The sequence below is a fragment of the Aethalodelphis obliquidens genome, unplaced genomic scaffold (assembly GCF_003676395.1).
Source record: "Aethalodelphis obliquidens isolate GAN/ISIS:26980383/991018 unplaced genomic scaffold, ASM367639v1 scaffold80, whole genome shotgun sequence".
Classification (NCBI taxonomy): Eukaryota; Metazoa; Chordata; class Mammalia; order Artiodactyla; family Delphinidae; genus Aethalodelphis; species Aethalodelphis obliquidens.
Window position 1 is genome coordinate 4,113,571 of NW_020838024.1, and position 23,491 is coordinate 4,137,061.

Genomic DNA, 23,491 nt, shown 5'->3' on the forward strand with positions numbered 1-23,491 from the left:
TTTTGAAGCTTCTCCTTTTGGCTTGCAGATGGCTGCCTTCTGCTCTGTCCTCACAAGATTGTCCCTTGGTCTGTGTGTTCTATGTCCTACTCTTTTCTTATAAGGACACCAGTCATACTGGATTAGGACCCACCCATACGACCTCATTTTATCTTAATTACCTCTACAGGCCCTATCTCCAAATGTTGCCGAAATCTCGGCTTCTCTGTGCACCGATGCCAAACGGAAATACAGAGACAGAGATTTTGAAGGATGAGAGGGATGGCTTTATTTTTCTGTCAGGCAGACGGGAAGACACAGCAGGCTAGTGCCTCCAGAACTGTTCCCTCCTCCTTGGGGAATCGGAGAAGATTTTATACGTGGGGCTCGCAGTCCGGGGTATGTGATAAGGATCAAAGTAGTGAAGGTCTTGCATTTTTTTTCCTTTGCATTATTTCAAAACAGTCATAGCTGACAGTCAGGCAGCCCAGTAATTGGGGTCCGGCATTCCGGTAATTGGGTTCATTTGTCTCTGGTTTATCGGCCAGCAACCTTCTCTCTGAAATGCAAAAGCTACAGGGGGTGATTTGTTACAAGGGGGCATAGGGAATGGAAGCCCTGGGATGTAATAAGGTTAGGGAGTGACAGGCACAGGATGTAACTCACCCAGTTAGGGGTGATAGGTGCAGAATGTAATTTACATAGTGTCAGGGAGTGAGGTTAATTTTGTGAAGTACAAATCTAGTTACAGATACTACAGACGAGTGACGGTTAAAATAAAACTAGGAGTGATTAACTCTTTCAGGCCAGGTTACATTTCTTCTCTAGCTTGTTCACTGTTCCCTTTGTTTTCCTTGCTCTCAGGAAAAGGAAAACTTCATTTCTATTTTTGCTGCAACACAAATACAGTCACATTCTGAGTACTAGGATTAGGAATTGAATATATGAATGTTAAAGGGACACAATTCAGCTTGTAACAGGGGGTATGTGTCCAATGAAGGAAGGAAGGGCCTGTAGTGTCAAGTGAGATTTCCCAGACCTCTGCTTTGTCTGATCATGTCTCTGCTGACTAAAAAAGTATTCACAACCTAAAAGTTGAGAGTTATGTTTCATTTGGCAGGAATTTTTAGGACTTCAAGCCTGGGAGGCAGCATCTCAAGTAACCCAGGAGTTCTGAGGAGGTGAGGGGAGAGCTAGGATATATAGCAGTTTTGCAACAAGGGACAGGTAGTCGTAACATCAAAAGATTACTGTTAATTAAAGAAAACCAGATATCCGGAGTTAAGGAATTTAGCGCTTTTCTCTGTATGGGAAGATGCAAGAGTCTGGGCTCACTGAAATCGTTCCTTTGAAATGCACCTCAGCTATCTGGGGCCAGTATCCGGTGTTTTTACATCCTGAGTTTCCTTGGGGCTCACCATAGAGAGTGGCTGCAGCCTGATGGCTGCTAGATGGCAGGTATTCTTCCCTTCCTGAGTTCCCTCAGGGCCACCAGGTCTGGCAGTGGCTGTAATCATTGATGGCTGTGACATCCTTTGTCTACCGGTAAGGCAGGAGATATTCCATTTATCATCTCCATGATCTGCATCTTTGACCATATTAGTAAAGCACGATGCTGGTAAGATATCTGATTCACGTGAATCTGATCCTGGGTGTTAGCACCAGCTGTATCTGTACTGTTTACTTTTTAGAAAAATAGACTGGGAGCCACTGTGAAAAAATATTAGTGGATGTCTGGATGTCTGCTATAGCATTTTTTGTAATTTTCGCTTTCTTTAAGTTTCTCAAAATAAAAATAGAACAAGAGGATGGGGGTAAGGAAACGTATGCTTGAGCAAAGGTAGGAACATGGGGTACAAAAAGGTGTTAAATTAATTAAACAAGGAAGCCATTAGACTGATGTGGCTCTAATGCCCTTGGCAGTCTCTGTAAATGCCTCTAATTTCGGAAATCAAAGGTAAGAACCAAACCCAAACAGCCAACTATGCTTTAACGTTATAGCCAATGAATAATTTCCTTGCTTTGCCTTTACTCTCTAAAAGTCTCTCCTTAGTTCCTGGAGCACCCCTACTGAAAGGAGTAGGCCTTTTTGGAATTATTTTATTGTACTTTTTAAAAATGTGCATTAAAATCTAAAACTCCAAGCCGTAATTGTCTGTAGAAATGGCAGGTGACAAACTAAATATTTTTAAACCTCTCTTATTTGCCTCTGATGAGCACCGCCCTCTCAGATGTTGTTTTGATATTCCACTATACGCAAGCCATCTGTGGGTGAATCATCGGGTGGCTAAGAAAGAAGTAAGAAGACAGTCTGCAGCCCACCGAAAAAAATACTTTAGCATTGTTCTTAAATATTTATGTACTTTTAATTTCTCCAGGGCCGGAGAGGTTTACGAACCCAAAGCGCACAACAGCTGGGATCGCAACATCGAGAGTAAAAGAGTCCTGAGAAGTCGGTGACCAGCCACGGTGTCCCCAGGTCAAGCCCGGTCACGACTTAGGATTCCGCACTTACAAAAAGCGAACACTCCGCCGGCCCATTAACGGCCCCGGACCCGCGGAGGCGGGGCCAGGAAACGCCCAATGCGCAGACTCCGCGGCCGCACGCAGGCGCACAAGGGAGAGGCCACGAGGGCGGGGCCCCGAGGGACGGAGGGAGAGTGCGACAGAGGGCGGCCCCAGGCCCGAGTGGCCGACGTTGGGGCCGTTCCGTTTCTTACGCCTTAGGAAGGCTATGCGGGTGCCCATGGCTTTGCAGGGCGTCTCGGTAGTGGAACTGGCCGGCCTGGCCCCGGGCCCGTTCTGCGGTATGGTCCTGGCGGACTTCGGGGCGCAGGTGGTGCGTGTGGACCGGCCGGGCACCCGCGGCGACCTGAGCCGGATGGGCAGGGGCAAGCGCTCGCTGGCCGTGGACCTGAAGCAGCCGCGGGGAGCGGCGGTGTTGCGGTCGCTGTGTGCCCGGGCGGATGTGATGCTGGAGTCCTTCCGCCCTGGTGAGCCCCAGATCCCGACGCTACGCGAGACCGGACGAGGGACGCTCCCCGAAGAAGGGAGGCCGCCGGGCATTTGGGGTTGGCACGGCACACCTTTTCCCTGTTGCCACCCGAACCCTTTCCGTCCCTGTCTGTCTAGACCTTTCTGTTGCATTTGATATTGTTGCTGATCGTTCGCCCACTGAGACGGTCTTCCATACTTGGATTCCGAGATACTGTTGTTGCCTTTGCTCTTCTCATACCTCTCTCTGACTCCTTCCCAGTTTCTGTTTTTTTGAGTCACCCTATTATAGTTGCCATTCTTAATTACTTGAGGATCGTGAACCCTATGAGAAACGATCGAAAGCCATAGATTCTCTCCCCGGAAAGCTGCATATAGGTACATAGTCATTTTGTTACCGTTTGGAGCTTGGTGTACCTCATAAAGCCATCCACGGACCCAGGACAACTCCCTGCCTTAAATGCTGGTGTTCCCAAGTTCCAGCTTCTGCTCAATTTCCTTTACACTCTGCTTCTTGGAGCCACCTTATCTATTCCTATTACTTTTACTTTTTACAGGCAGATGTTGGCCAAATCTATAACTGTACCCCCTTTTAGAGCCACAGACTTCCGGAATACCCAGCTCCTGTCCATTTCTACTTGGCCTTCCCCCGGGCACTGCAGCTTCCACGTATTCCAAACTGAGCTCATCATCTTCCCTACTAAAATGAAAACTCCTCTTTGTGTTTTATTTCAGTGAAATAAAACTCCTCTTTGTGTTTTATTTCAGTGAATGGAACCAATGTCCACCCAGTTGCCTGAATCAGAAACTTGTACTTCAACCAGGACTCCAAATCTTCCTTTCCCCCTGCCAGCTTTCAGTTATCACCAATCCCATCATTCTTCCTCCTTCCTATGACTCAGGATTCTTTCTCTTCATACCTGCTGCAGCTTCCTTGGCAGCGTTTTTTAAAGCTGATGTTTGGGTGTAGCACCACTCCGATCTATTCTTAGACAACTGCCACCGTCATCTTGCTCAAGTACAAATACAGAGCTTTGCCTGGTATATAGCAGGAAGGCAGTAAATGTTTGGTGGATGAATTGAATGAATGTGGACACCAGGCATATTTAAATATGTCAATTCATTTACCCTCAGATTTGAGGATTATAACAATAATAATTTAGTAATTAGGATTATGTCATAATTTAATAATACCGTATTTGAAGTTGAAGGAGGTCCGGCATGGTTAAATAACTTGTCCACAATCTTGGAATTAGGAGGAGGGTACAGCTGTGAATACAGACGTAGCTGCCGAGGTGGGGGGGGGGGGGGATTGTGGCTGATGTTTATCTAGGTAGAGGAATAAAGTTCTTTTTATTTTATTTTTTTATTTTTTATTGAAGTATACTTGATTTACAATGTGTTAATTGCTGTACAGCAAAGTGACTCAGTTATACATATTTATACATTCTTTTTCATATTCTTTTCCATTAAGGTTTATCACAGGATACTGAATATAGTTGCCTGTGCTATATGTAGGACCTTGTTGTTTATCCATTCTGTATATACCAGTTTTCATCTGCTAATCCGAAACTCACGATCCATCCCTCTCCCAGCCCCCTACCCCTTGGCAACCACCACTCTAGGAATAGAGTTCTTTTGTAACTTATCATAGCTTTATGGAGGCAGAGGCACGTTATAAGCCTGTGGAAAGAGATGAGGCATGGATCCTGCCAGAGGAGCTTCTGAGCTGATAGGGAAGATGGAATATATACATACATAAATAAGTATAGCAGGCACTGATGCGGATATAGACATAGAAAAGGTCCTGAAAGGAATAGCAGCTTCCAAAAGTGAATTTTTGGTCAAAGACCCAGAGTAACTTCCAAAAGAACAGACCATTTCTAATAAATTACTAAGGAGAGAATTTGGGGAACTATAAAGGGCCTGAATAAAGGGATGAAATGTCCACTCTGAGGATTGAAGATGCTTGGGTATGCCTGAAGGGATGCAGGGCAGTGCTGGAGGGAAATAGCATTCTGGGGGTCGGGGGGAAGCCACACATTCCAGAAATGGGGGCTTCACTCTCTGGGTCCTTAATTACTGGCAATACCCTATAAACCCGCAACAAATGTTACTAGTTTTCCTTGCAAGAGTGCTCTTTTATGTTTGCCACAAAGAAGGGATTATACCTATCCTCAATTCATGCTCTCCTAAAAAAAAAATTGTAACTTTTCTCAAGGTGTGATGGAAAAACTACAGCTCAGCCCAGAGATTCTGCAGAGGGAGAATCCAAAGCTCATCTACGCCAGGTTGAGTGGATTTGGCCAATCAGGAAGATTCTCTAGGGTAGCAGGACATGACATCAACTACTTGGCTTTGTCAGGTATGTTGAAAACAATAATTTCTCTACACTTTTTATTTTGTTCCCAGTCAAGATCTACAGTTACACTTATTAAAAAGAATTTTTTTAAAGTGAAGATTTAAATATTTGCTGGAATCAGTAAAGAGCATGTGGTTGTTTAAAAAGGGTTGGTTTGTCTTGGAACAGTCATTCTCATCCTCCCCCTGCCTTAACACATTGAAGGGGTAATGTGTTCACTAATGACATTTACTGATTACATTTGTGAAGTTAATTCTCCAGCAAGCCCCTGCTAGGAATTAAGAGACTTCTTGTTAGTAGAAAGGGTTGCTCTATATTTTGCAAAGATATAGTTTGATTTTGATACCCCTCGTCCCTCACTTTATTGAGAATCATTGACTGAGTCATGATTTTAGAAATTCTGTGAATACTAGAAAAAGCCCATGGTTTTCAGGTCATAACATCACCTTACTAGAGTTTTTGCCTGTAAGAACATATCTTAGGGCTTCCCTGGTGGCGCCGTGGTTAAGAATCTGCCTGCCAAGTTTGATCTCTGGTCTGGGAAGATCCCACATGCTGCAGAGCAACTAAGCCTGTGCACCACAACTACTGAGCCTGCGCTCTACAGCCCACGAGCCACAACTACTGAGCCCACGCACCACAACTACTGAAGCCCACACGCCAAGAGCCCGTGCACCACAACGAAGAGTAGCCCCCGCTCACTGCAACTAGAGAAAGCCCACATGCAGCAACGAAGATCCAACTCAGCCAAAAATAAATTAAAAAAAAAAAAAAAGAACATATCTTAGAATGGCCTAATTCTAGATTTCTAAGAACTGCATTGCTGAGTCAAGGAAGTCTCAAATTTTCTGTGTGTACACATTTAAAGGTTGAGGAAAAGAGTGAGTGTAGAGTTGGCTTTTCTCATCTACTTAAAAATTTAATTCCTTTTTCTTGTGTTTATTTTCTTGCATCTCTTTCTAATAAGAATGGAAGTGCATTATACTGTTGTTAAGCCATAAAGTGCTAAGTGGATAGCAACCATTTCCCCCCCAAAACCCAGTGAATAAAAACTTAGCAACAGAATTCTGAAAATGTTAGTTGGAATAAAGTTTTAGAGAAAACAAAAAAATCAAACAAGGAACGTTGTTAGAGGGAAAGCCTTCTCTTTTTTTTTTGCAGTATGTGGGCCTCTCACTGTTGTGGCCTCTCCCGTTGCGGAGCACAGGCTCCGGACGCGCAGGCTCAGCAGCCATGGCTCACGGACCCAGCCACTCCGCGGCATGTGGGATCTTCCCGGACGGGGGCACGAACCCGTGTCCCCTGCATCGGCAGGCAGACTCTCAACCACCGCGCCACCAGGGAAACCCAGAAAGCCTCCTTATAAATATGCTGAACAGGTTTAGATTTAGAAAAGCATTAGGTATTAGTTTTCACTTACAACAGTAACTAGGGAGATTGGTTTTCCCTCTAAGATGTTCATGTATTTATTTAAAAGAGGCATTAAGTTTACAGTTAGTGTTCCCCGATTGTTTTTAATGGTATAGGTGTTTTATCAAGAATTGGCAGAAGTGGTGAGGCTCCATATGCCCCGCTGAATCTCCTGGCTGATTTCGGTGGGGGTGGCCTCATGTGCGCACTGGGCATCCTGATGGCGCTGTTTGAACGCACACGCTCTGGCAAAGGTCAGGTCATTGATGCAAACATGGTAAGTGTTGATTGGGGGAAATGATAAGCCTACTAGTTGTTCCTGAGGTCGATATATGGCTGCCTCACATCCTCTTCTGAACAAGACGAGGTAAATGAGATTTGGAATTTGAATCCAAGTTACCAAGGATGGCCTTTTCTTTAAAATAGCTTCATATCTTGAACATGTGTCAGAATGTCATATTTTGATCATCTGTTTGTGGAGTCAATCTTCTAAACGTTTCATGACTCACTTGATTTCTATGTTGTGTTTCAACAATTTTCCCCGTGCTGTCTCTTGTGCTTAGGATATGGTTTTCAAGAAATCTTCATTCAAAACTGGGCTCAGGAAGTCTCCCTTAGCAGGTAGAGAAGATTCTTAATGATGCTCAAGTAAAATGGGCCAGTCTAGACCTTCCTGCTGCGTCGTGTAGGGGAGACTCAAGTGTCAGGATGCTTCGGCGTTTTTACCCTCATACACGTGCCTCATGTTATCCTAGGCACTTTTCCTGTGTGATTTCTCCTGATCCCCCAAACAGCAATTTCACTGGGAATACATTGTTATTTTAATGAAGAGGAAACTAAAGCACAGAAATTTGCCTCAGTTCTCACAGCTAGTTGATGAGAGCCCAGTCCAGTGTCACTATACCTTTGCGTTTGGACAGATCTTTGGCGGTAGGGTGGAGAATGGATTGGATGGAGAGAGAAAAGGTGAGAACTAAAATGGTTAATGGTAGAATGGGTCTGGATTTAAGGATTTACATTTGAGATGTAAAATTGCTGGGATTTGGTGAGATATTGGCAATGAAGGGAGAGGGAGGAATCAAGAATGGCTCCCCCATCTCTGGATTGGAAGACCCGGTGGATGGTGGCCCTGGAACCCTGGGGAGGATTGCTGAAGGCAGAGGGTGATTGGGGGAAATAGATACCTTATTCTTTAATTTTTTTTTTTTTTAATTTTCTTGGCTGTGCCGCACAGCATGTGGGATCTTAGTTCTCCGATCAGGGATCGAACCCTTGCCCCTTGCGTTGGAAGCATGGAGTCTTAACCACTGGACCACCAGGGAAGTCCCCAGATACCTTATTCTTTTGGGCCAGTAGTTTCCAAATGACTTTAGCAGCAGAATCCTTGATCCAGGCCTGTCTGTGATGACCTGGAGTTGTCTCTTCATCAGACTGTTGCCTTAGAAACTAGAGTTAAGGTAACTGTGGAATGTGCAGTCCGTTTTACGGTGTTTACTCCTGATCTGGGAGTGCTCATCTGACCTGGGGGGCTGTGTGTTGGCATGCAGGCCATTGGCCTACGTGATGAGAACAATATAAAAGGTTGGGAAATTGAGGCTGCAGTGCGTCAAAGCCTCTGGTCTGTGGCAGCACACGCTATATGTGCGTGAGGGGAGAAGAGAAGTATGTGCTGGGCAGCCTCATGATGAGATGAGGATTATAACTGCTGTGTCTCTTGTCCTCTATCCTCCTATGACACCAAGTAAAGGTGGAATTAAATTAGAGCCTGTTTGTATCCTGAGTGAGCCAGACCAGCCCCATAACACTGTTAGGATGTCTTTTTTCAATAGACTCATCACTACATCCAGTGTGTAAAAGAGAGTATATATGTATATGTATATATATGTGTGTGTCTATATGTGTGTTTGTGTGTGTATGTCTAAATGTGGGGACACTCTAAGATCTCTGTAACCCCATTTCAAAAAAAAGCACCACCACAGGCCACTTATACAAACTCCACTACTTGGTGACAACAAATGTCAGATCCGTGAATTGAAGTGTGCATGAGCTTCCTCAGGTTAAACGGGAAAACTGGGATGTATCTAAAGGTATATTTTGTGTTTGTTTTATTACAGCCAGAATCTGTGAGAAGTCCCATGCTCACAGTTGGAATGGGGCCCCTCCGTTGGTAACCTCAGAGACAAGGATGCTTTGATGGCCTTCTCCCTGTGGTGCCAGAATCATTAGGATCATAAAGCCATGAGGATAGGGAAGTAGTCTTCTTTAGATAGCCCAGTGCATCCAGCCTTGTGATAATCATACCTGAGTTTGTGAATCCATTCCCGTTACTTCAGGACTAGTGGGAAGTTGGCATTCCCAAACTAGTTTGTCTGTACTCTGAAAACCCATATACCTGCCACCCATACTGTTATGTTTATTTTGTAACTTTCTAGTGATTATTAAAGTTAAGATATATTAAATACTCAAATTTGTTTTCTTGGGCTTGGAGTCAAACTAGAACAAACTAAATTTAACTGTCATGTGATTTACCTTTAAAATGTGATATGCTTCATATATCTGTGTGTATGTGTTTGTAGGTATTGAGATCAGATGGTAGATTTTTAAAAAAACCTTTTTGCTTTGTTTTCAACTTTTTTATCCTCACAGTTGTTAACATATATAAAAATAAAGAGAATGTATAATGAACTTCCATGTACCCTCACTTAGCTTCAAAAATTATCAACATTCTGCCAATCTTATTTGAAAGGAAGAACCAAAGTAGTTCCTTTAAGTCTTTTCTGAACAGTATTCCCTGATCTGAATAGTGCAGAAACTCACTCTATCATAAACCTGCTCTAACTCACTTTCTTGAAATATCAAAGAAGTTGTATAATTAGATATAATCTTCCTATATTCTAAGATAAACATTTTTATACAAATATTTTTTAAAAACTCAAGTAGAAATCGATCATGCTTTTTATAGTTGAATCGCCAGGATTTATACTGTATTCTGTTTCTTCAAAGGTGGAAGGAACAGCATATCTCAGTTCTTTTCTGTGGAAAACCCAACAAACAGGACTGTGGGGACAGCCTCGTGGACAGAACATGTTAGATGGTGGAGCGCCTTTCTACGCAACCTACAGGACGGCGGACGGCGGGTTCATGGCTGTTGGCGCATTAGAGCCCCAGTTCTATGAGCTGCTGCTCAGGGGTGAGTACCTCTTTTCTGTGGATGTTTTTTGGACTATTTTGGAGTCTTTTGAAGTTCATGATGTCTTTTATTATATATCCACCTTATAATTTACCTAATTATAGCCATCATTATATTGTGGGGCACTTCCCCCATCTTTTAAATTGACAAGTAAATTTACAAGTCTGTAAAATAGCTCAGATTAAAAAAATAATAATCCTTTTGGGGTAGTTCAGTGTCTTTGTCACATTTCATACTCCGTAGTGTCGGATACTTATCTTGCCCATGTGCGCCCACATCCTTTTCTTCCCTAGAAATGATCTACTGGTTCTACCAGTTTTTGTTCCTTGATAGATGTCCCTCATGGTACTTCAGTGACGGGGTCGCCAGAGCACAGAGAGACTTTGGTGAATGAGAGTGTGTTGGAATATGTCACCATCACTTGATGCTTCTGCAGTTTACCTTTCTTGCCGATTCTTGTCTTATTGACATGTTGCCACAAGTTAGCAGGAAAATTTGGGATCCCCTCTTCCCTAATTGATAATTGGACTGAAGTTACTTTGTTCCTGTGAAATGTGAATTTAAAGTTTACAGATAATTTAGTATCTAAGAAGTTTTAGAATGTACTCTGAAGCAGTGTGACGGGCTGGTTGCAGCCCGTTTATCTTTCAGCTTTAAGTTTGGAGTTTTATCGTCGTGTTTGGTAGCTTTTCAGATGCGCAGTGCTACTCAGAGTTATTTGTATATCGCTGAAATGACCGTTTTTGCTAGCCTCAGAAAGCATTCTCTGATCAACTATATTAACTTCACCAACTTAACTATAAGTTAGAGAAACCATAGAACAAAATGGTTTATCTAGATCATAGAGGATGCCTTTCCGTCCAGAAATTAAGACTAAGACTAGAGGTCAATTCAAAATTCTGGACAGAACAGTGCTATACGAGGGGCTGAGTGGTGGGAACAACACTCCCACTCTGGGGTTCAGGGCCCTAGGAAGCAGCAGGTACATAACATAGTGGAGTCTGTGCCTTACAAAAACCTTGTGTTTTTATCTATAGGGAATTTAAATATAATAATAAAATTAACTAATCTTCAGTGAAATTTTATTATCACCATGCACAGGCAATTCTAAATGACAGTTGCGACTGACTTTTTTTTTTTTTTTTTTTTTTTGACAAATGTCTCAGGAATAGGGCAGTGTAAACTCTGAGTCAGATCAGCTGAAGACAAGCCCTGAGGGTGGGGATTTTCAGGGAGCTGTCAGACAGGCCAAACATTGGCGCTTCTCTGGGGATAGGATTTTGTGGGAGCTTCAAACTCATTTTGCCTCCTCTTCCTTGGCTGTTAACCTACTGATTTTCATGACTACCATTGTTGAGAGGCTGTTGGTTTTCAAGGCCATCACAGAGCTGGGGAGAGAGGGATGAAATTAGCCTAAGTTATAACACCACAAAGCTCACTGGTCTTACTGAGTTCAGTCATTTTTTTTCTTAAATATGCTCCTTAGATTGTTGCAAGCTTTTAGTTAATGTCTAGAGTTACGAAAATGTTGATTCTGACAATTTGTGCCAGTGTTCTTGTTGCTTTCATACAGGAGCCAAGTGTTGAAGGTCCTTGCTCTGTCATTTCAGAATTTAACTCCTCTCTGGGGTGTATTTTGTTGTTTTCTTAAAAACATACATGTTTAGAATGATCATGTCTCACATCCACACTCCACCTCATTTTGTAGCAGGCAGACTGCTCCAGCCCTTGACCTGTGATAATCTTCTCCCGGGCTTCCTCTTTCTGAGTCTAAACTCTGTAACCCCTCCAGTTGTTTTGCAGTCGCGGCCTTTTGTGGTATCTTTCATGTCCTCTCTCCCTTTAAGGTTCACTAAGGATCCTTAGCTGGCAGGTGGCTTGTGCTTTCGGCGGACTTAGCAAGTTCGTTCAGCTTTTGTTTAACCTACATAGTCCGTGCCGAAATGCCTCAGCATCTTCTTTCTTCTACAGTATTGATTTGCAAAAATAGTACTTGTACTTGTCCCATACACATTACTTCTCTCTCAGGCCTAACTGGACAAACCCCCACATCTGTAATGATTTTTTGAGGTAGTATTAATTTATTTATTTCACCTTATATACTGAGATCTTTGAGAACATACCTTCATTTAGCTCTCAGTATCTGAACATAAATACACAAGGTTTTTGTAAGGCTCCGACTCCTCTGTGCTATGCCCCTGCTGCTTTCCAGGGCAAAGAAGTCTGAAAGTACTGCGAATTTCATGACCTCTTGAGACTCTTGTAGTAAATCAGATAAGCAATAGAGATTTTTTTTTTTTTTTTTTTTTTGCGGTACGCAGGCCTCTCACTGTTGTAGCCTCTCCCGTTGCGGAGCACAGGCTCCGGACGCGCAGGCTCAGCGGCCATGGCTCATGGGCCCAGCCGCTCCGCGGCATGTGGGATCTTCCCGGACCGGGGCACAAACCCGTGTCCCCTGCATCGGCAGGCAGACTCTCAACCACTGCGCCACCAGGGAAGCCCCTGTATTCTTAATAGTGACTAAAATGGTAAATTTTGTATTTTGTGTATTTTACCACAATTTAAAAAAAAATGAAAAAAATTCAAAATAATGTATTTTTTTAACGAAAAAAAATGTAAACAATACAGAATTTGTAAAGTAAGAGGTAAAAATTCTCCCTTGTCCTTCCGCTTTGGGAAAGTTTGGGATGTGGCCTTGAAGAACTTTCCCTATGCACATGCAAACACAATTAAAATTTTTTTACAATTTATATATAATCTATTTAATTATATAAATTTATAATTAATAACTATTTTTATTCAAAAATATAGCAAAGACATCCTTTTTTGTCAGTACCAAAGATCTTCAGCCTCACCCTCTTTATATAGCAGCCATATAATATTCCGGGTATACCTGTACTAAAATTTATTTAACCACTTCCTTATTCAAGTTAATTTACGTTCTTTCCAGGTTTACATTATAACACATAATGTTTATTGTTTATTAATAAGCATTAATCTTTGTACATATGTCATTGCATACTTGCAGCATACATTTTTGACTGCTTAATATGTGCCTAATATTGTGTTACAGAGTAGAAAGTTTATGACGTGTACTTAAAACAATAAATATTTTGTATAATTGTGTGTGTGTGTGTGTATACATGTACGTATAAGGTAGTTTTTTGGAAATCAAAACATATTTTCCCAAGTTTTAAATGGTATCTGAATCCCCAGGTCAGTCTCTGAAAGTCTGTTTGACTTATAATAGCAGAAATTGAATATTGATTGTACTATAAAAGCTAGCCACAATCGATAATTGTGCTCTGTGGGGAAATGGACTCAGAGTTACGCATAGGCTGTCAGCAGCACAGGAAGCAGCCCACCCTAAACCACTGGTAGTTTGTTCTGGGGCCTTGATGAGGGGTTCTGAGCTTGCTGGGAAATTGTGGGCTGAGAAAGGGTGATAGGACGATGGAAGAGCTGGTGTGTCAGAGTTAGGGGTAGAGCCTGGGGTCTTTTGATTTCTAGTATTTTCCAGTATACAAAGTATGATCTGTGTAATCTCAAGTATAGTGTTTGTTGGAGAACTATTGACTCCAGTTTTACTTAGTTTATGATTCTGATCACATTCTGATTTTTTGTTTTTAAAAAACTGTTTAAAAAAGCATGCAAATATGTTTGCAGCAGTAGCTGTAGTCTACTTCAATGCTTTTGGCCAACTGCTCGTTTTATGTGTTTTTTAATCCCAGAGTTCGGGGCTATCAGGAAAGAGAAAGCAAAGTGAAAGACGCCCTTAGAAACATTTCCTTATCGATTTTAGTGATAAACCTGAAACTGTGGCTCCATATCTTTCCTGGCTTTGAATGGGGCATGTGGCTACAGAGAATAATGTACTTGTGTATCCCACAGGTGTTTTTCCACAGCTGTTCAGAACTATGTGAATTCTCTTCATATCCCTCAAAACACTAAGAAGAGCCTGCAGTATTCATGTCTTCTTACCTCCTTAGGCACTTTTGCATCTTCAGAGCAGCTTACAATTGGTCATTGTTTTTCAACGTGGTAGATGAGAAAAGGATGATAAAAGTGAGAATTACTTGATTAACTTGGCCAAACTTATGCAAAATATTATGCGTAATTTAAATTTAGAAACCCTCTTCTACAAGAGGGAATAAAAATGACAGTTACACCAAACCCCAACAAAGTGTCCCCTTGGGTATAATTTAATCAGCACTGGAGTTTGGTTGTATCTACAGGGGTAGGTGCTTGTAGTCAATAAAGGAAGCTCAGGTCAGGTCATGGGGCAGAGAAGCCATCCTTCCTGTGATATCCCCTGGTGGATGCTTTCATCCTGTCTGTCCCTTGTGTTGATGGGCCCTTCAAGGTTCTTCATACTTGAGAGAGCAAAAAAGTCTCTGTGCCCCCTGTTGATTGGCTGGCTGAAAATTTTCTGTCCTGTTTGCTATAGGAACAATTTGCATGTGTCTTTGGTTACTTTACAAGTTCTTTGTTCCTAGGTCACAGCAGGGTTGTAAGAGAGTAATGAGTCAAATATCACTGCCCTCCTAGAGCTCTTTTATTTGACGAAAATAAAGAGAAATGAACATTATTTATAAAATTGCAATCTTGAATTTAATCATTTATCTTTATACTTCTTCCTTGAAAACAGGGGTACAGGCATACCTCACAGACTTTGTGGGTTGGGTTTCAGACCACTGCAATAAAGGGACTATCTGAAAAAAGCAAATCACATGAATGTTTTGGTTTCCCAGTACACATAAAAGCTATGTTTACATGATACTGTAGTCTATTAAGTATGCAGTGGCATTGTCTAAAAAAACAACGTGCATACCTTAATTAAAAAATACTTTACTGCCAAAAAATGCTAACCATCATCTGAGCTTTGCATGAGTTGTAATCTTTTTGCTGGTGGAGGATTTGAAATATTGCAAGAATTACCAAAATGTGACACAGAGACACGAAGTGAGCAAATGCTGTTGGGAAAAATGGCGCCCATAGACTTGCTCCACCCAGGGTTGGCACAAACCTTCCATTTGTAAAGATGCAGTGTCTGTGAAGTGCAATGAAGTGAAGGACAATGAAACGAGGTCTGCCTGTAGTCTTGTATAAAGTGTTTAGATTTTAGCTTTTGTAGGGTTTGGGAGCACTATATGAAATATGGGTTTTTTTTAATATAAACTTATTTTATTTATTTATTTATGTCTGCGTTGAGTCTTTGTTGCTGCGCGTTGGGTCTTTGTTGCTGTGGGTGGACTTTTCTCTAGTTGCAGCGAGCAGGGGCTACTCTTTGTTGCCGTGCGCGGGCTTCTCATTGCGGTGGCTTCTCTTGTTGCGGAGCACGGGCTCTAGGTGCGCGGGCTTCAGTAGTTGCGGCATGCGGGATCTTCCTGGACCAGGGATCGAACCTGTGTCCTCTGCATTGGCAGGCGTATTCTTAACCACTGCACCACCAGGGAAGCACATGGAGTTATTTTAATTCAATATGACAGATAGTAACATCATGAGGAAATTTCTTTTTAAAAACCTACTCAGAAGGAAGAAGTCAGTTTCTGGAAACTAGACTATTAAAAATAGACTATTTTGGTTGAAATGTAAATAATAAAATCTTGGTAAAGACTTGGAAAGTCTGTTTTGAATCCTGTTACCCCTACTACCTTCTCCAGCCTTTGGCTCCAACTTCAAGTTGAGTTTGAATTTCTTCTTTTGACTCATTTGAGAAACCCTGTAGAACATCCTGTTTTGGGTGACTATAGTGAGTTCAAAACTCATTTTCACTGATTATATTTACTCTACCCAAAGCATACTAATTTAAGAAATTGTGTTTTTCTCTCAGGACTTGGGCTAAAGTCTGATGAACTTCCCAGTCAGATGAGCATAACTGATTGGCCAGAAATGAAGAAGAAATTTGCAGATATATTTGCAAAGAAGACAAAGGCAGAGTGGTGTCAGATCTTTGACGGCACAGATGCCTGCGTGACTCCTGTTTTGACTTTTGAAGAGGTTACCCATTGTGGTCACCACAAAGATCGGGGCTCATTTATTATTGATAGTGAGCAGGGTGTGAGTCCCCGCCCTGCACCCCAGCTGTCCAACACCCCAGCTGTCCCTTCGTCCAAAAGGGATCCTTTTGTAGGAGAACACACTGAAGAGATACTCAAAGAGTTTGGCTTCAGCCAGGAAGAGATCAGTCAGCTTAAGTCAGATAAAATTATTGAAAGTAATAAACCAAGAGCTAATCTCTAACTTCTAAGCCCCACAACTCAAATAAATTTGAATATTGCATTTACAGTATAGAATAATGCAAAAAAATTGTATGCATGGAAACATGAAAAAACAATATCACAGTGGTCCAACTATTCTGATCAGGAAACAAGGCTGATTATAAAGTGATGATTGAATTCTGAAAACGGTTAACATCATGGCTTTTGATTTAGGAATATTTTTAGTTTGCCTATACTAAATTGTGGCAGCTTTTCTGCCTTCCAATTTACTTGATTGGTTATATTTGTTGATTTAAAATATTTATATATTTATAATATACTTTAAGTGAATTAATATAATGCTTTTTATTAAATAAAGCTTTTTTCCCCCCAAAGTTCACTCATGCTTTTAAGTTTGTGAAAAACTTTCAAGAAAGTTCTTTAAATAGAATCTAAATCTAAATCTAAAATCGCCTTTTGTTACTCCTTGAAATATTTTAGTCTCTACTGTTAACCAGAATGAATGTCCTTAGATAGAAAAGTCTGATCCTTTTAATTTGGTGAGGAAATCATTCAGCCAGTGTCTTGGAACTGGAATTTTTGAAAATGTCCTGAGATTTCCTTCAGATAGTTGCCACCTCTCCATCGAGACCCGCTCCTGTGTGTAGCTGCCTGTTGGTATCATCCAAATGTGTCTCTTGATCAGTAAACTCCACCATCATGCATTTGAAAGTGTTAACTAGACTTTTCCTCCTCTTACCAGTCTCCAGCTTCCACTCCTGTGCTGTCTCCCTCTGCCGCCAGTAGGCCCCCACGGCTTACGCCTCACCTCATTTGGCCACTGTTCACATGTCCCTTACGGAGAGTCCTTTCCTGACCCCTGTCCAGGATGGCAGCTGCCTTGTCACTCGCTCTCCCCTCACCCTATTTCATTTTCCTTCACACTGTGTATCACTGCTGACATGCTGATTGACCCCAGCCCTCATTCCTTAACCAGTGCAGGCTAGAGCAGAAGCTTTATGAAGGACTTTGTAGGTTTCATTCCTGGGTTTCATTGCTAAGTCCCCAGTTCCTAGAGTAGTGCCTGGCCCATGACTGGAAACTTTGTGAATATTTATTAAAGGAATGAAACTCAACTGTGAAGTGCTGTCAGTTCCACCTTCAGAGCTCCCATATCCATCCTTCTGCCCATCTGCCATTGCTGCTTTCATCCAGACCCCTGTTACCTCTTCCCTGGACTACTATTCAACTTCCCTACCCAGCTTTTCACCTTCATTTTTTTCCCCATCATGTAGCAAGTTCTGGATCTCATTTCCACACACAGCAACATCCAGAAGAAGAGAGCGTCTCAGGAGCCCTCAGCAAACCTTGTCTTGTGTCTCCTTGGATCTAGATAAGTCACAAGCCAGTCCTGCACCAGTCTTTGGCAGAGAGGATAGGCTTGTCCTTAGATGAAGCCAACCTGCTTCTGGAGCTCCCCTGGACTCAACTTCCTGGAAGCTTGTGGGTATTTGAGGGAGGGGTGGATTCCTGAAGCTAGTCCAGGTTCCATCAGGATGGGGGAGTGGAGAACAGATGTTACATCTGTGACATACAGTATCTCAGTTGCTCTTCAGTGATCACAAGGGGAAGGTAGGGCAGGTTTCTCCATTTTATAGATGTGGACACAAGCCTCAGATGGTCCTAAACCATCTTAGTTCACATCTCCCTTAGTAATTTTTCCATGGTGCCCCTAGGTCAGAAGAAATACCTAACTATTCCACTTATAAATAATCAGGTCCCAACAACTGAAGTATTTATGTCCTGACAACTTATTAGCTGTTTGAAAAATATAATACATGTACATTGAAGATATTTTTTATTTCATGCTTTTTTAAAATTGAAGTATAGTTGATTTACAATATTGTGTTTAGTATACAGCAAAGTGATTCAGTTATGTATATATACTTTTCAGACTATTTTCCATTATAGGTTATTACAAGATATTGAATATAGTTCCCTGTGCTATGCAGTAAATCCTTGTTGATTTTATATATAGTAGTTTGTATCTGTTAATCCCATACTCCTAATTTATCCTTCCCCCACCCCTTCCCCCTTTGGTAATCATAAATCTGTTTTCTATGAGTCTGCTTCTGTTTTATACATAGATTCATTTGTATTATTTTTTAGATTCCATGTATAAGTGATACCATATAATTGTCTTTCTCCGTCTGACTTATTTCACTAAGTATGATCTCTAGGTCCATCCATATTGCTGCAAATGACAACATTTCATTCTCTTATGGCTGAGTAGTATTCCATTGTATATGTATACCACATCTCCTTAAGCTAATTGTCTGCTGATGGGCACTTGGGTTGTTTCCATGTCTTGGCTATTGTAAATAATGCTGCTATGAACATTGGGGTGCGTGTATCTTTTTGAATTAGAGTTTTCGTGTTTTCTGGATACGTACTCAAGTGGGATTGCTGGATCACATGGTAGCACTATTTTTAGGTTTTTAAGGAACCTCCATACCCTCCATAGTGGCTGCACCAGTATAAGTTGCCACCAACAGTAGGAGGGTTCCCTTTTCTCCACACTGTCTTCAGTATTATTTGAAGACTTTTTGATAATAGCCATTCTGACTGGTGTGAAGTGATACCTCATTGTGGTTTTAATTTCCATTTCAGTAATAATTAGCGATGTTGAGCATCTTTTCATGTGCCTTTTGGCTATCTGTATGTCTTCTTTGGAGAGATGTCTGTTAGGTCTTCTGCTCATTTTTGATTGGGTTGTTTGTTTTTGTGCTATTGAATAGTATGAGCTGTTTGTATATTTTGGAACTTAAGCCCTTGTTGGTTGCATCATTTGCAAGTATTTTTTCCCATTCCGCAGGTTGTCTTTTCATTTTGTTAATGGTTTCCTTTGCTGTGCAAAAGCTCATAAGTTTGATTAGATCCCATTTGTTTATTTTTGCTTTTGTTTCTATTACCTTGGGAGGCTGATCTAAGAAAATATTGCTACGATTTATGTCCGAGAATGTTTTACCTGTGTTCTCTTCTAGGAGTTTTATGGTGTCACATCTTATATTTTCGTCTTTAAACCATTTTGAGTTTATTTTTGTATATGGTGTGAGGGAGTGTTCTAATTTCACTGATTTACATGTAGCTGTCAACCTTTCCCAACAACACTTATTGAAGAGACTGTCTTTTCTCTGTTGTGTATTTTTGCCTCCTTTGTCGTAGATTAATTGACTGTAGGTGTGTGGGTTTGTTTCTGGGCTCTCTATTCTATTCCATCTACATGTCTGTTTTTGTGCCAATAGTGTGAAGTTTTAAGAACTGTAGCTTTGTGGTATTGTCTGAAGTCTGGAAGGGTTATGCCTCCAGCTTTGTTCTTTTTCCTCAGGATTGCTTTGTCAATTTTGGGTCTTTTGTGGTTCCATATAAATTTTAGAATTCTTTTTTTCTAGTTCTGTGAAAAATGTTATGGCTGTTTTGATAGGGATCACATTAAATCTGTAGATTACTTTGGTTAGTATGACCACTTTAACAATGTTAATTCTTCTAATCCAAGAGCATGGACTTTCCATTTCTTTGAATCATCTTCAGTTTCCTTTATCAATGTTTTATAGTTTGCAACATGTAGGTCTTTCATCTCCTTGGTTAAGTTTATTCCTAGGTATTTTTAAAAAATTAATTAATTTATTTTTGGCTGCATTGGGTCTTTGTTGCTGCGCACGGGCTTTCTCTAGTTGCAGCGAGCAGGGACTACTCTTCGTTGCGACACGCAGTCTTCTCATTGCAGTGGCTTCTCTTGTTGCGGAGCATGGCCTCTAGGCGTGCGGGTTTCAGTAGTTGTGGCACGTGGGCTCAGTAGTAGTGGCTCGTGGGCTCTAGAGCGCAGGCTCAGTAGTTGTGGCGCATGGGCTTAGTTGCTCCGTGGCATGTGGAATCTTCCCGAACCAGGGCTCAAACCGTGTTCTCGCATTGGCAGGCGGATTCTTAACCACTGTGTCACCAGGGAAGCCCTTCCTAGGTATTTTTAAATGCAATTTTAAACAAGATTGTTTTTTAACTTCTCTTTCTGATATTTCATTGTTACTGTAAAGAAATGCAACAGATTTCTGTGTCTATATCCTGCTACCTTGCTGAATTCATTAATTAGTTCTAATAGTTTTTGTGTAGTCTTTAAGGTTCTCTGTATAGAGTATCATGTCATCTCCAAATAGTGACAGTTTTACCTCTTCCCTTCCAAATTGAATACCTTTTATTTCGTTTTCTTGTCTGATTGCTGTGGCTAGGACTTCCAATACTATGTTGAATAGAAGTGGTGAGAGTGTGCATCCTTGTTTTGTTCCTGAATTTAGTGAGAAAGAAATTTCAGCTTTTCACTGTTGAGTATTATGTTGGCTGTGGGTTTGTTTTAAGTGCTTTTATTATGTTGAGATATGTTCCCTCTATACGCACTTTGGTGAGAGTTTTTATCATGAATGGATGTTGAATTTTGTCAGATGCTTTTTCTGTGTCTATTGAGATGATCCTGTGGTTTTTGTCATTTCTTTTGTTAATGTGGTATATCACATTGATTTGTGTTTGTTGAACCATCTTTGCAGCCCTGGAATGAATCCAACTTGATCGTGGTGTATGATCCTTTTTATGTATTGTTGGATTCGGTTTGCCAATATTCATTGAGAATTTTTGCATCTATATTTATCGAAGGTATTGTCCTGTAATTTTCTTTTTTGGTAGTGTCTTTGTCTGGTTTTGGTATCAGGGTGATGGTGACTACCTGGAATGACTTTGGGAATGTTCCTTCCTTTTTGATTTTGGGGAGTAGTTTGAGAAGATTAGGTGTAAGTTCTTATTTGTATGTTTGGTAGAATTTCCCAGTGAAGCTGTCCAGTCCTAGACTTTTATTTGCAGGGAGTTTTGTTTGTTTGTTTGTTTTTTAATTATATGTTCTATTTTACTTCTAGTGATGTTCAAATTATCTGTTTCTTCTTGCTCAGTTTTGGTAGGCTGTATGTTTCTAGAAACTTGTCCCTTTCTTCTAGGTTGTCCAATTTGTTGGCATGTAACTGTTCATAGTATTCTCTTATAAGTTTTTGTATTTCTGTAGTATCAGTTATAATTTCTCTTCTTTCATTTCTTATTTTATTTGGGTCCTCTCTCTTTTCTTGGTTTGTCAATTTTGTTTACCCTTTCAAAGAACCACCTCTAGGTTTAATTGGTTTTTTTCTATTGTTTTCTAAATCTCTATTTTATTTATTTCCTCTCTGATCTTTATTATTTCCTTCCTTCTGCTGACTTTAGGTTTTGTTTGTTCTTCTTTTTCTAATTCTTTTAGGTGGTAGGTTAGGTTGTTTATTTGAGATTTTTCTTGTTTCTTGAGAAAGGACTGTATCTCTGTTAACTTCCCTCTTAGAACTGCTTTTGCTGCATCCCATAGATTTTGTGAGGTTGTGTTGTCATTTTCATTTGTCTCGAGATACTTTCTCATTTCTTCTTTGATTTCATTGTTGACTCATTGGCTTTTTAGTAGCATATTGTGTCATCTCCATGTAATCATTCTTTTCTCATTTTTCTTTCAGTGGTTGATCTCTAGTTTCATACCGTTGTGGTCAGAAAAGATGCTTGAAATAATTTCTGTTCTCTTAAATTTGCTGAGGCTTGTTTTGTGACCTACCCTAGAGAATGTTTCATGTGTGCTTGAAAAGAATGTGTATTCTGTTTTTTTTTTTCTGTATTAAGCCCAACTAGTCTATTGTGTCATTTAAGACCTCTGTTGCCTTATTGATTTTCTGTCTGGATGATCTGTTCCTTGATGTCAGTGAGGTGTTAAAGTCTCTTACTATTATTGTATTACTGTCAATTTCTCCCTTTATGTCTGTTAGCATTTGTTTTATATATTTAGATGCTCCTATACTGGGTGTATATATGCTAATGAGTATAATATCCTCTTCTTGTAGTGATCCCTTTATCATAATATAATGTCCTTCTTTGTCCTTATGGCCTTTGTTTTAAAGTCTATTTTGTCTGATATGAGTGTTGCTACCCCACTTTCTTGTCGTTTCCATTTGCATGAAATATCTTTTTCTATGCCCTCATTTTCCGTCTGTGTCTTTCTTCCTGAAATGAGTCTCTTGCAGGCAGCACATGGTGGGCTTTTGTTTTTTTTAATCTAGTCTGCCACTTTGTCTTTTGATCAGAGCATTTAGTTCATTGACATTTAAAGTAATTATTGATAGGTATGTACTTATTGCCATTTTAAACTTTGTTTTCCAATTGATTTCGGAATTCTTCATTTCTTTTTATTTCTCCTTTTGTGGTTTGATGATTTTCTTTTGTAGTATGCTTGAGTTCCTTTCTTTTTGGTTTTGTGCATCGATTTTATGTTTTTGATTGGTGGTTACCCTGGAGTTCAAGTATATTGACCCATAACTATATCTATTTGCTTTAAATTGATAGTCATGCAAATGCAAACACATTCTAAAAGATCTAGTTTTTTACTCCACTCCCCCACATTTTACGATTTTGATGTCCTATTTTAATCTTCGTGTTTATCCTTTTGCTGTTCATTGTAGTTATAATTGCTTTTACAAAATTTAAAAAAAATTTTTTAATCTGTATACTGGCTTTTTAAAATGATCTTCAATCCTTTAATATATTTGCCTTTCCTATTGTGTTTCCCCTTTCCTATAGATACTTGCTTCTTTTCTATTCAGAGAAGACCTTCCAGTATTTCTTTTAGGGTAGGTTTAGTATTACTTAACTCTTTTAGTTTTTCCTTGTCTGAGGAATTCTTTCTCTCTCCTTTCTGGTGCCTTTTTTTTTTTTTTTTTTTTCATTCTACCTGGTTACGTGGAGATCTTTCTTGCAGGTTTGGTTGTATAGAAGATCTTCTGCCAGTTTCCAGTTGCTTTTCTGTGAGCATTGTTCCACATGTAGATGTATTTCTGATGTGTTTGTGGGGGGAGTTAAGCTCCACATCCTCCTACTCCACCATCTTGATCTCCCTCCTTATTTCATTTTTAGTCACTAGTGGGTCATAGGCACCTGTTGGACACTGCAGCTTCTCGTGCCTTGGAATCAGATTGGATGTCACTACCCTCGTTTTCTGTTCCACATTGATATTCATACAGTACTTGCTTTTTTTTTTTTCTTTTGGCTGCGTTGGGTCTTCATTGCTGTGTGCGGGCTTTCTTTAGCTGTGGTGAGTAGGAACTACTCTTTGTTGTGGTGCGCGGGCTTCTCATTGAGGTGGTTTCTCTTGTTACGGAGCATGGGTTCTAGGCACGTGGGCTTCAGTAGTTGTGGCTTGCGGGCTCTAGAGCACAGGCTCAGTAGTTGTGGTGCACAGGCTTAGTTGCTCCG

At 40.7% G+C, this 23,491-nt stretch overlaps 1 protein-coding gene across 3 annotated transcripts; it reads left to right on the forward strand.

Moving 5' to 3' along the window:
• Window positions 1-2,632: 2,632 nt before the first annotated feature.
• On the forward strand, window positions 2,633-16,530 carry AMACR (alpha-methylacyl-CoA racemase). Of its 3 annotated transcripts, none has more exons than XM_027092613.1 (5): window positions 2,635-3,050; window positions 5,195-5,338; window positions 6,862-7,022; window positions 9,749-9,935; window positions 15,769-16,530. In XM_027092613.1, exons 1-5 carry the CDS (start codon window positions 2,714-2,716, stop codon window positions 16,176-16,178), a joined length of 1,239 nt encoding a protein of 412 aa, XP_026948414.1. In that variant the 5' UTR covers window positions 2,635-2,713; the 3' UTR covers window positions 16,179-16,530. The 3 variants fall into 3 exon arrangements, with proteins under 3 accessions (XP_026948416.1, XP_026948414.1, XP_026948415.1); XM_027092614.1 differs by having other exon boundaries at window positions 2,637-2,972; XM_027092615.1 differs by lacking the exon at window positions 6,862-7,022 and having other exon boundaries at window positions 2,633-3,050; window positions 9,753-9,935.
• Window positions 16,531-23,491: the final 6,961 nt, after the last annotated feature.

What these genes read in the sequence shown, in the direction of transcription:
- AMACR (XM_027092613.1), top strand. Translation starts at nt 2,714, where the DNA reads ATGCGGGTGCCCATGGCTTTGCAGGGCGTCTCGGTAGTGGAACTGGCC. An exon ending in AGGTCATTGATGCAAACATG is followed by an intron (nt 7,023 to 9,748) that starts GTAAGTGTTGAT and finishes GTTTCTTCAAAG; the next exon opens with GTGGAAGGAACAGCATATCT. An exon ending in CTATGAGCTGCTGCTCAGGG is followed by an intron (nt 9,936 to 15,768) that starts GTGAGTACCTCT and finishes TTTTTCTCTCAG; the next exon opens with GACTTGGGCTAAAGTCTGAT.